We start from the raw sequence: 13,294 nt of genomic DNA on the forward strand, positions 1-13,294 counted from the left end.
ACCATAAGCACTTAAGCATCATCATCGTCATCATCACTGTTATAATTGTTATTCACTTTGCCCTCCTTCAAAATTAGGGAGAATTAGATCTGTAGTAGTATATTTTTTTACATTTGATAGTGGACTCAAGCTACTATTCATATTTTGAAGGAATTTGATTCTTAAGGTAATTACTGTAAACTGTGTGCAGAAAAGTTTTGAACTCACTTTTTCAAATGAATTCCACTGGGGAAAGCTAAATAAAAATAAAATGCCAGTATAGCTCATTGGTAAAATTACGGTCCAAAAAATGGAAATTAAAGTTCTTCTGCCATCAAATCCTTTGCTCATGTTTCAAAGGAAAAAAACCTTATTATACCTTGGTTAGACTGTCCTTTGGGATGCCATCCTCTGAAAAATGTTAAATAGCAATGTGCTTGATAAGTTTTAGCAGATTGCATTTTAAGTCAATTTGCCTCAGAACAAGCAGTTATTTTTAATAAAGTACTCTTGAAAATATCACCTCTTTTGAAGATTACAAATAGAATTGGATCCGTGGGATACATTTCTCTTTCAGAATCATTTTCATATTACGTCTGTTTTTCTTTCAAGAATTAATAAATTGCTGCCACTCAGTATAGTAAACTATTTTAACCCTGCAAAGTACCGTGACTACCTTGACAGTCCTGAATCTTCCTTTCATTTTTCATTTCATTCATTGATGTTTTTGTTCCCCTTCACATCATACTAAATCGAAGAAGGTAGACACAACACCTCACAATTGTCACAGCAGCTTTTTTTATGGCATTTAAGCGCTTACTATGTTCCAGGCACCGTACTCAGTCCCAGGGTAGAGACAAGCTAATCAGGTTGGAGCCAGTCCCTGTCCCACGTTGGGTTTTCAGGCTTTGATCCCCATTTTACAGATGAAGTAACTAAGGCACAGAGAAGTGAGGTCCATTCTTTTGCCACTGACCACGCTGGTTTTTTATGCCTTAGACCTCAGTTAAGAGTTTTCCATTAGCATTTTCTGTGGGATATTTTCAGTTTGTTAGATGGGTGAAGCCATGAAGCTGCATGGTCTGAGCAATTCCACTCCTAATTAACAGGAGTGGAACTTTGCAAATGTACCTGCAGTTTCACCTCAGTTCCTTAATATCTCTCTCTCTCAAGCTTCTTTATTTCAAAATTGGCCTCATAGTAAGTGAAAATCAAGCCAACTGTTCTCTGAGAACGGAGGATCCAAGGTGCCATCTCCAAAACACTTACCCATGGAGGATGGAGGTTTTCAAAATTGATGCCATTTCATTGCAAATTGATCATTTAATAGTTTTACAGACTACTCGCATGACTGTTATACAGCCTTCTGCGCAACAGGAAATGAAATATCCATTTGCTGATAATACTAAATTGTAACTGGATACTACTAGAGCTTAATTTAATGACTATAAAATACTGTAACAACTTTTTTTCCGCTTTTATAAATGGCTATTGTGAACGTTGTTTTTTTTTAATCAGCTAAAAACTAATGTCTGTGGTGACTCTGACTATCTTTGGGAAGATGAGGATAGAGGCAATATCCTCATGCCTGTAGTTTTATCTCAAGTTCTTCCAAGGGAACAGCATGTAATGGAAACACAAAATTCTTTTGGGAAGTTGGCCAAAAAGTCCAGCTGGCTTTTTCTAGAAACAGTCGGCTGTACCCCGTAACTTTCCCCATTCTGCTGTCCCGTCTCTCGCCTCAAGCACCAAATTCTCGATAGGAATTTAAATTGAATTAGTGCAGATTAGGTAGAGCACTGATGAACTGGAAGGAAAGACCAGAGAAAAAGAGTAGCCAAGTGCCAACTTGTACTTCCCAAGCACTTAGTACAGTGCTCTGCACACAGTAAGCACTCAATAAATACGATTGAATGAGTGAATGAATGAATGGAAAGAGCACTAGCCTGGGAGTGGGAGAGCCTGGGTTCTAATCCGGTCTTTGCCAATTGCTCGCTGTGTAACCGTGGGCAAGTCACTTAACTGCCCTGTGCCTCAGTTTCCTCATCTGTAAATCTGTACCTAACCCAGCACTCAGTAAAGTGCTTCAGACCTAGTGAGTGCTTAACAAATACCGTGCAAAAAGACAGAAATCATGAATACGTGAAACAAAACCCAGAACATAATTGCCAAAAATATCAGAATATAGGAAACACAGGGTGTTACTCTAACCAGAGCTTCTGAGAGTGCTTTCAGTTCCCATTTAGTTCCTGCAGACTTCATTTATCTCCTCCCTTGCTCTCTGAGTGGCTCTGGCAGCTATGATACCCTTTCCATTCTTATCTAGCATACTTGAGTCGGAGAGGGAGCATTTGCAGTTGCAATAGAGTTACTTTTATTATTTATTTTATTGTATTTTTTATTTTACGGTATTTGTTTAGCTCTTACTATATACTAAGCGCTGGGATAGGTACAAGCTTATCAGTTTATCAGCGGATAGAAGGAAATCGTTGTGGACACAGTCCCTATCCCACGTGGGGCTCACAGTCTCAATCCCCATTTTATAGATGAGGTAGCCGAGGCGTCGAGAAGTGGAGTGACTTGCCCAAGGTCACCTAGCAGACAGGTGGCAGATCCGGGATTAGAATTCATGACCTTCTGATTCTCAGGCCCGTGCTGTATCCGCTACGCCTTGCTGCTTCGCAGTTACAGTTAGTGTCACCCGTTGGAGTACAGCTTTGGCTGTGTTCTGGCCCTGAACATGGTTGCCAGGTATTGTGAGAGTAAGGAACAAGTGAAAGGCAGATTTCCACATTCTACCATCCGCTGCAATGGTTGGATGTCGGGATTACCTAACGTTAGCATGTGCAATAATCAAAATGAAATCGAAAAGCATCTCAAATTGAAATGTTGTGTCCTTTTTTTTTAACGGTGTAAGTTAAGCGCTTACCGTGGGGAAGCAGCGTGGCTCAGCAGAAAGAGGTCATGGGTTCAAATCCTGGCTCCGCCAACTGTCAGCTGGGTGACTTTGGGCAAGCCATTTCACTTCTCTGGGCCTCAGACACCTCATCTGTAAAATGGGGATGAAGACTGTGAGCCCCCCATGGGACAACCTGCTCACCTTGTAACCTCCCCAGCACTTAGAACAGTGCTTTGCACATAGTAAGCACTTAATAAATGCCATTATTATTATTATTATGTGCCAAACAAGGTATTAAGCGCAGGGATAGATCCAAGACAGTGAGGTTGGGCACAGGCCCCGTCCCATACAGGGCTCATAGTCTTAATCTCCATTTTACAAATGAGGGAACTGAGGCACAGATAATTTAAATGACTTGCCCAAGTGACTTTTCTGCCATCATTTCTGCTTTTTCCAGGACATGCTCCCATCCCAGTTATACATTGACCAGGACTACATCTAGGGTTCCAAATATGAGCTAAGGGCCCCTCACCCAGGACTGTACCAGAAGAATTACCCCCTTTCGGTGGACTGCCTACTCCTGTGTATGGCTAATCTGGGAATTTAGATTGTGTATTTTATTTGCAAATACGCCAGAACTCCAGATTTCTCTTTGTCTCTGGCTGAGGGCTGGGTTCCCCGGGTGTTTAGAGAGTCTACATTTTGGCTGTTCTCTTCATGCTGGCCCTCTGCGGCCTCCTTGTTCTACTTCTCCCCTCCTTCTGCCCACCTGCTTCACCCTGAAGCTTCTTCTAGCTCTCTACAGGTCCCCTTCCTCCATTCAGTCAACCTACCTTGTATCTTCTGAATTTCTTTCTGTACAGCTAAAAGTATAAAAACTCCCCAAATTACCAAATCCTTTTGTAATCATTTAGCATTATGTACCCTCTTCACCATGTCCTTGTGAATTTAAAAACCAACAACCCCCAATTCCCCCCTCCCACCCCCCCAAAAAAGAAAACCCATATGCAGAGAGGCAACAGAGTGTAATGGAAAGAGCCTGGGCCGGAGAATTAGAATGCCCTGCTTCTTATCCGAGCTCTAGCATTGACCTGTTTTGTGAACTTGGGCTTGTCACTTAACCGCTCTAAGCCTGGATGGCATCCTCTATAAAATGGGATGAGATGCCTGCTCTCCCCACAGAATTGTGAGCCCCAGATGATAGAATAATAATAATAATAATAATGATGATGGCATTTGTTAAGCACCTACTATGTGCCACGCACTGTTGTAAGCGCTACAGGGACCGTGTGTGATCCAATTAGTCATATTTATCCCTGTGTTTGGACCGGAGCTTTGTCGCAAAGGAAGTGCTCAGGAGGTACCCCAGTAACAATGTCGTTGTTTGTCCCTGTCCCACACTGGGCTCACAGTCATCACCCCCATTTTACAGATGAGGTAACTGAGCATGGAGAAGGGAAGTGACCTGCCCAAGGTCACACAGCAGACAAGCTTCCGACCAAAGGCCACCTAAGGCTTTCCACCAAACAGCCAGCTACAGCTAACGTGGGAGGTGAAGACTGCACAAAGCTGCTGTAATAGCGGCTGCCTGCTGCGTTAAGACATTCTAGCACAACATCAATATCCGTGGTTCATTCATTCCTTCAGTTGTATTTACTGAGCGCTTACTGTATGCAGAGGACTGTACTAGGCGCCTGGAAGAATACACTATAACAATAAACTGCTGTGGAGACTTTGGTTGTAAATGAGCCCTGTAATGGCACTTATTAAATGCTTACTATGTGCAAAACACTGTTTTAAGTGCTGGGGAGGTTACAAGGTGATCAGGTTGTCCCAAGTGGGGCTCACAGTCTTAATCCCCATTTTACAGATGAGGTAACTGAGGCACAGAGAAGTTACGTGACTCGCCCAAAGTCACACGGCTGGCAATTGGCAGAGCCAGGATTTGAACCCATGATCTCCGACTCTAAAGCCCGCGCTCTTTCCACTGAGCCGCGCTGCTTCTCAGTAGTGATCCATTAGTCTTTTAAAATTCTAAAAGATCTTATCAGAGTCATTTTTGCGGTGAGTCACCTGGGGATTTGGAGATGTTTTCTTTGCATTTGTGATTGCGATAACCAAAACAATGCTTTCACAGTGGAATGTCTCTCCCACAATGGACTGTTGTTCTAAGATGGCAGGGTTTTTTTAATGGTATTTGTTAAGTGCTTGCTAGTGTTAGGCCCTGGTTTATATACAAACAAATCCAGCTGGACATTGTCCATGTCCCACATGGGGCTCACAGTCTTAATCCCCATTTTGCAGATGAAGTAATTGAGGCACAGAGAAGTGAAGTCATTTGCCCAGGGTCACACAGCAATGAAGTGGCAGAGCTGGGATTAGAACCCAGGTCCTTCCGACTCCCAAGCCCATGCCCTTTCCATCAGGCCACACTGCTTGGCTGGTTTTGAATGGGATTCACCAGTGGATATTGATCTACATCCACTGGATCCCAAGAAGGGAGAACACCGGCAATTCCGTTCTCCTAAAAACCTTATCCAGCTTGATGTATGAAGCATAGTATTTTTGTGTGTTTTATTATAATTACTGGAATATTTCATCTTGAAATTGAATAATGTTCAAAAATTTAGCTACAGTATGTAGGAAGGTAGATTTTTATAATAATAATAATATTGGTATTTCTGAAGTACTTAGTATGTGCCAAGCACTGTTTGAAATGCTGGGATAGATACAAGGTTATCAGGTTGTCCCACGTGGGGCTCACAGTCTTAGTCCCCATTTTACAGATGAGGCACAAAGAAGTTAAGTGACTTGCTCAAAGTCCCACAGCAGACAAGTGGCAGAGCCGGGATTAGAACCCAGGACCTCTGACTCCCAAGCCCGGGCTCTTTCCACTAAGCCACGCTGCTTTTTCCAACTAGGAAACTGCAATAGAGAGTCAGGTGCCCATATTGTTAAAGGGATGTTTCCTCCAAGAGACATTTTGTTTTTTCTTCCACCTCCCAAACTTTTCTATTAGTAGTAAGTAGAAAGCACCCACTAGGGGTATTGACATGGTGTATGCTTTCCTTCCTACTCTGCTGTATGTGCATTTCACAGTTAATATTTTCTCATTGGGATTCTGAATTACCATGTGAAAATAATGTGAAGTGTATGATGAAACTCATTTGGCCTAATGGAGATTAAAAAGCAATTAAACACAGTGCTTTGCACATAGTAAGCGCTTAGTAAATGCCATTATTATTATTATTATTATTATTATTATTATTAAACAGCCAAACTGCGGGGGGAAAGGGCATTAGGTGATATATGGGACTTGAAATACTGTAAATATTCAAATATTGCTATATTGTACTCTCCTAAGAGCTTAGTACAGTGCTTTGCACACAGTAAGTGCTCAATAAATGTGATTGAATAAATGAAAAGATGAGTATTTAAAGAAGTTTACATCCAAGGAAAGTTATGAAACCTGGCAGTATTTCCAGCCAAATCGAGTAGCGTGTTCCATTGTTTGGTATGCCTAGATTTATTGTTAGGAAAGTATTTTGTGCTTGGGTAGTGTCAGGTCGGCCGCTGTTATTCAAAATATCCAGGTCCAAGTATGAAGTATAGGAAAATAAGTGCCTACACAATTCTCACAATTGAATAAAGACCTGTAACGTTAAAAAGAGGCCTCATTTTGTATTTAAAAACAGAAAAAGAAGAATTTTTTTTCTAGGCTAATTTGGAGCTATTTGTGGGGGAGGATTGAGGTCGATAGTTTCCTGGAAGGCACTCAGAAATATTTTCAACTTTGACATTAGACAAGGTGTTTTCAAAACTGGTAGCATCTAAACAGAAAGCATCGCAGTGTGTATGTTGAGTAGCATAGATATGTGAGGGAGAGGCTGGTTTGTTTTTTTGAAAAAAGAAAAAAGGTCGATGCGCCAGAAGAGGAAGCCAAACATATGGGCTGGAAGGGAGCTAACAGATCAGCGCAGAAAGAGAAGGTGAGACCTAAAATAAACAGATGGTAGACAAGGACAAATTGATACGGGCAGAGAAACATATGTCTGAAAGCCCTGAGAAAAAAATAATTTCTATAAATGGAGAAATGGGTTTGGGAAGTTTCTATGGTATTACTACAGGCATACAGAAGGAAGTTAGGGAAATCAGTTGCAAATAGTACTGAGGGGGTTTTGCCAGAACTGTTTGAGTAAAATGGGCCAAAGATGTGAAAATTAGTCTTTGGCTAAGCGTGCAGGGTTTCAGGCAGAAGCCCAGAGAGCAAAGGCAATGTAAAAATTGCTCGAAGATGATATCGCAAGGACACAACAAGTAGGGCAACCGCAGCTTTGCAGATGGAAGGTAAAAGAAACTAAAAAGAGTTCTTAGAGGAAATCAGCGATGGTGGTAAATAAGTGTTTTACTGGCACACACTCCCTTTGGCAAGTGTCTTAAAGGCTGAGCCATATTTTCCTCATCTAAAAATAGAGATTATAATTGCCTTTCGTCTTACTCAGAGGTGTCTCAAATGAGCTATCTAGGATGATATACATACAAGTTGTAGCAGATGTATGACGCTACTCCAAGTCACCGTGCTATTTCTGACAGCTGCGTAGAGGGTGGGAACATTCCTGCAGTGAGAGTACTAGAAAATCCAGGGACTATCGATGCAATTTACAACCATTATTCTTTTGGACAGGCTTGTAATTAAGTGCAGAGTAGGCATGGAGAGGGAAAACCAAAGAAGTCGTAGAAAAGTAACTCGAAACGTGGGATTAAACCAGGGAAAGAATGGCTGTAGAAGGACACAATGAACAGGACTATGTGAGAAGTGTATTTAAAGGAGATACAATTTTTTTTTTTTTTGGTTTGGTTTGGTTTATGCTTCCACATGGAGAAAATCTAATGAAAGTAGATCTGGGGCCAAATGGATAAAGCAACACCTATCTTCCCTGCTCCTGACCAGCAGAGAGGTTCACAGTTTAGTTCTCCAAGTCCAGGCAGGATGGGGGCTCAGCGAGGAAGGTGAACAGAGCCCCCAGAAACTTTTGATCCTGCAGGGTCCCAAGACATTGAGGTGAGAGACTCAATCCTCGGTATTTATTGAGCGCTTACTGAGTGCAGAGCACTGTACTAAGCACTTGGGAGAATACAGTACGACAGAGCTGGTAGGCAAGTTCTCTGCGTACCACAAGCTTAAAGTCCACTTTTTCTAGTGCTGCTGTGTGGAAAGGTAACAAAAGTCTTATTACTGTGGCCCCTGATCATGTCCAGTTTGAAAAGAAGCCTGCTAATGTTGGTGCTATTAAGAACCACGTGGAATCTGTTCATTTTACTTTCAGGTTTTTCAAACTTCTAGACAGTTGCCCCATGGCGTTTCAGCCAATTATAATAAATGAGTACAGAGATGATCTCTCAATCAAAAATAATGGCATAGTGGAAAGAGCACAGGCTTGGGAGCCAGAGGACTCTGTCACTTGTGGGCAACACACTTAACTTCTCTGTGCCTGTTTCTCTAAAATGAGGATTCAGTACCTGTTGTCCCTCGAACTTATACTGTGAACCCCATGTGGGATGTAATTAGCTTGTATCTGCCCCACGTAGTAAGCACTTAAATGTTGCCAGTATTAGTAGTAGTATTAGTATTGCGTGCATACTCTTGTTAGGCAATTGGGAGAGCAAAATAGAGATAGGAGATATGCATTCATTCATTCAATCGTATTTATTGAGCGCTTACTGTGTGCAGAGCACTGTACTAAGCTCTTGGGAAGTCTCTGTGCCTCAGTTCCCTCATCTGTAAAATGGGGATTAAGATTGTGAGCCCCCTGTGGGACAACCTGATCACCTTGTAACCTCCCCAGCGCTTAGAACAGTGCTTAGCACATAGCGCTTAATAACTGCCATTATTATTATTATTATTATTATTACAAGTTGGCAACATATAGAAACGGTCCCTATCCAACAACAGGCTCACAGTCTAGAAGGAGATATGATACTCGCCCACAGTGATCTTACAATCTATCAGACTGTGAGCCCCCTTTTAGACTGTGAGCCCACTGGTGAATAGGGACTGTCTGTATATGTTGCCAACTTGTACTTCCCAAGCGCTTAGTACAGTGCTCTGCACACAGTAAGCGCTCAATAAATACGATTGATGATGATGATGATGATGAAAGACAGACGTAAAGTAAATGACAAAAAAGAGAAAGGAATGCTCAAGTCTGTAGATCGTTACTTATAAAAGTACACTAAGAGGATGTGAATGCAGAAGTGTTAAGGTAGTGCAAAGTGCAAAATCTAAATCTTTTGTATTCTTTCAGGCACTTAGGACAGTGCTATGCACACAGCAGGCTCTCAGTGCTATTGTATCAATTGAGGCGGATAGAGTATTTGAGCTAGGATATGTCAAGCACCTAGACCAGGGTGGTGGCCATTTGTACAAGACTCCCACAGAACAAACAGTGAACAGGTCGGACTCTTAAAACAGGCTGAACTAGATGCATGATTGAAGCTAAAATTTCTTTCTTGAAGACCAGGGTCTGTGTTTAATTTTCAGTTGGATATTTTTTCCCCAGCACCTAGCGTAGCGCTCTTCACAAAGTAAGCGATTAATAAATGCCATCACTAATGCAAGGTTGAAGCCAAAACTTATTTCTTAGATTGTGAGCCCCTTGAAGACCAGGGCCTGTGTCTAATTTTCAGTTGGATATTTTTCCCCAGCACCTAGTGAGGCACTCTTCACGAAGTAAGCGATTAATAAATACCATCACTACCACTACTTCGTATCGTCTAAACTTATAATGATGGAGGGGGTTTTTTGTTTGTTTTTCAAAGGCGCGACAGCAAGCTCAATTACGGCATCAAATGGCAGAAGAAAGCAAAGGAGACTACTCACTGACCCTTCAGAAGTTCAATCATGAACAGCAAGAGCATTATCGGACTCAGATACCAAACATCTTTCAAGTAAGAGATTTTTCTATAGGCTCTCAAGAGTTTCTTATCTATTTGAGGGCTTGGATTAGGATGATTTAGCTCTATTGTCCTGTTTATTATTATTTTTTTAATCCAACCTCTAAATGAACCCATAGTACTTTACAGCATCGCCAGGCCGGACATTGATGGACCATTTACTCGTATCCATTTTTGGTCTTTGAGGGTGTAAATATTCCCTTTTGTATTGCTAGTAATGCTGTGTTTTAGGAGTTAAAGTACCATTTCTATTTGTAACTGCTAGCAATGATTTGCAGCTTGTATGTGTGCTTGGTGTCTGTGACCGTAACTGGAGGATGAGACTTCAGCAAAGCTTTATCAGCCAGCCCCTTCCTTTAATTGTTTAACTTCTTGTTGCTGGAAGTTGGGCAGGGATGTTCCTGGATGATCCCTTTCTGGAAGTTTCTTGCATTCAAATCCGGTACAACAGAAATAGCCGAACTCTGTTTCTTAGTATGGTTACAGAATATGAGACCTTCTAATCATACAGGCTGTGTTTCATCGGGTGGAGGAGGACTGAATCACTTATCCCTACTCAGTTAATTGCCACAACCCTCCATTTAGCTTTCCGAGTGGCATCCAGGTCTGGGAAAGCAGAGGGGAAAGTCCAAGAAAAGCCATTAGTTTGATGCCTGATGTTTGATGTTTGGCGTCTTTCTTAAATCTAGAGAAGATATGAGAGGCGCCTCTTCAGGGGTATGGAAATTATGTTTAGATAACACATTGAGTATCTAATAACACCTTTGTAAAACCTGTACTTGCTGTTTCTACGGGCTTGTCTGTGATGGCCTTTTATTTTTCCCTCTTTTGAAGTTACAATCAATATGACTAGCCCTGGGGGAGAAAATGCTGCCTTAAAATGCTAAAATAGTCCAAATTCTAATCAAACACAAAATGCAATATTTCAGAAAATCCAAGAGATGGAGGAAAAGAGGATAGTGAGAATAGGAGAGTCGATGAAAACGTACGCAGAGGTGGACCGCCAGGTGATACCGATCATTGGGAAATGTCTGGATGAAATAGTAAAAGCAGCCGAGTCAATTGATAAAAAAAATGTAAGTACTACATTATCGACATTTATTTTTTGGTTGCACAACAGTATTTATACCCTTATTAACGAAGATTGTCTTATGAGGGATTTTAGTACATGTTTAGTGTGCATAAGAATCAGTTGCTTCTATTTTTAGTTCAAATATCACATTCTATTGGAGCAGCAACATGGCCTAGTAGATAGAGTGCAGGCCTGGGATAAGGACTGTGAACCCCTTGGTTAGACACAGACTGTGCCTGATCTGATTATCTTTTATCTACCCCAGTGCTTGATTAAGTGCTTGGCACATCGTAAGCTCTTAAATAGCACAAGTATTATTATTCATTATAATTTATTAACATCATCATCACATGTCAAGGTGTACCTTCATTAAATTGTCCATATTTCCTTACCTGAACTACTCAGTGGCTTCTAGTTGGTTTTTCAGGGATTAATTCATATAATAAGGACTTATGTCTTTGAGGAATTTATTAAAACCCAGTATTTTTTTGTTGTTGTGCTAATTGTTGGGTTCTGATAACCTCGTAACGGTGCTTCATTCATTCATTCAGCTGTATTTATTGAGTGCTTACTGTGTGCAGAGCACTGTACTAAGCGCTTGGGAAGTACAAGTCGGCAACATATAGAGACGGTCCCTACCCAACAGCGGGCTCGCAGTCTAGAAGAGGGAGGCAAACAACAAAGCAAAACATGTAGACAGGTGTCAAAATCGTCAGAACAAATAGAACTAAAGCTACATGCGCATCATTAACAAAATAAATAGAATAGTAAATATGGGTTTGGAGTAAGCGGCAGAATCTCCACCCTGCTGATCCGTATCGCTGGGAATTAAAATGCTAGCAGGTCCTCGTTGGTTGCTAGGAATGGATTGGTGGAAGCATTGGGGTTAAAAGAGGGTTCCGTTTTCCTAGGCACAATGTTCGTATGCAGTAGTTTAACTAGAGGAGGGCTAGAATTAACAGAGAGTGGGAAAACTCACAGAAATTAAAGACCCCTTTTACGTGACTGTTACTAATTGACAGGGCGGGTAAATATTTCCTCACGATATGGAGCGGCTGATTCCCAAAGAGGAAAGGCAGCAGGAAGTAGAGTGACTTAGTGGAAAGAGGGAGTCAGAGGTCCTGGGTTTTAATCCCTATTCCTCCGGTTACCTGCTGGGTGACCTTGGACAAGTCACTCAACTTCTCTATGCCTCAGTGTGCTCATCTGTAAAGTGGAATCCAGTGTCTGTTCTTCCTCTTACTTAGATTGTGAGCCCCATGTGGGACAGAGACTGTCTGACCTGATTCACTCGTACATACCCCAGTACTTAGTACAGTGCTTGGTAAATAGTAAGCACTAAAATGACGCTTATTATTACACCCAAGCGTCAGGTAAAGAGCCAAGACAACCAGAATGGTACAGAGGGATAAATCGAGCTCATTTATTGAGCACTTATTGTGTGCAGAGCACTATACTAAGCACTTGGGAAAGTACAATATAAAATAAGTGGTAGACACGTTCCCTGCCCGCAGGAAGCTTACAGTCTAGAGGGGAAAACAGACATTAATATAAGTAAATTAAATTACAGGTATGTGCATAAATGTAATGGGGGTGGGGTCGGGGTTGGATAAAGGATGCAAATTCTAATGCAAGAACGAAGCAGAAAGAAGTGGGAGAAGAGGAAATGAGGGCGTAGTCTGGGAAGGTCTCCTGGATCAGGTCACCTCAGTGAAGGGGTTCTAGGGCTGAGCATCACTTTCTGCTCAGCCAGACAGTCCAGTTAATCATTCTGAGACACTCATGACTTGGTGGTCAGTAGCGTGTATATGCTGTAACTGTTTTCTGCCGTCTTTCTTTGCCTTTAGATGACTTCCAGGCAGAGAGGTCTCTCTATGGTGACTTTCCTGTGTCGGTATTTGTGGCATTATGATAAACGGTCAAGAGAAACAGCATGGCCTAGTGGAAAGAGCACGGGGCTGGGAGTCAGATGATCTGGGTTCTAATCCTGGCTCTGCTAAATGCTTTCTGGGTGACCTTGGATGAGGCACTTACATGTCTCAGTTCTCCTGTTCTCCCTCCTACGCTGGGTGTCAGATGACCTGGGTTCTAATCCCGGCTCCGCCAAATACTTTCTGGGTGACCTCGGATGAGGCACTTGGCTTCTCCATGTCTCAGGTCTCCTGTTCTCCCTCCTACTTAGACAAAGCCCTGTGCGGAACAGGGGCTATGTCCAACCTAATTCACTTGTTTGTACCTCAGTGCTTAGAACAGCATGAGAGACATAGTTAGCTCTTAACAAAGGACATAATCATATTTTTTAATGGCATTTGTTAGGTGCTTATTGTGTGCCAGGCACTGTTCTAAGCACTGGGGTAGATACAGGCTAATCAGGTTGGACACAGTCCCTG

General features: G+C 41.9%; 1 protein-coding gene across 20 annotated transcripts in view; it reads left to right on the plus strand.

Moving 5' to 3' along the window:
• FNBP1 (formin binding protein 1) overlaps nucleotides 1-13,294 on the plus strand; it is a 172,243-nt gene that overhangs the window by 115,519 nt on the left and 43,430 nt on the right. For all 20 annotated transcript variants that reach the window (XM_038744970.1, XM_038744967.1, XM_038744968.1 and 17 more), the window contains exons 7-8: nucleotides 9,698-9,826; nucleotides 10,762-10,908. In XM_038744970.1, coding sequence (XP_038600898.1) covers nucleotides 9,698-9,826; nucleotides 10,762-10,908 — 276 coding nt within the window. The remainder of the gene's footprint in view (nucleotides 1-9,697; nucleotides 9,827-10,761; nucleotides 10,909-13,294) is intronic.

Source organism: Tachyglossus aculeatus, chromosome 4 (assembly GCF_015852505.1).
Source record: "Tachyglossus aculeatus isolate mTacAcu1 chromosome 4, mTacAcu1.pri, whole genome shotgun sequence".
NCBI classification, from domain to species: Eukaryota; Metazoa; Chordata; class Mammalia; order Monotremata; family Tachyglossidae; genus Tachyglossus; species Tachyglossus aculeatus.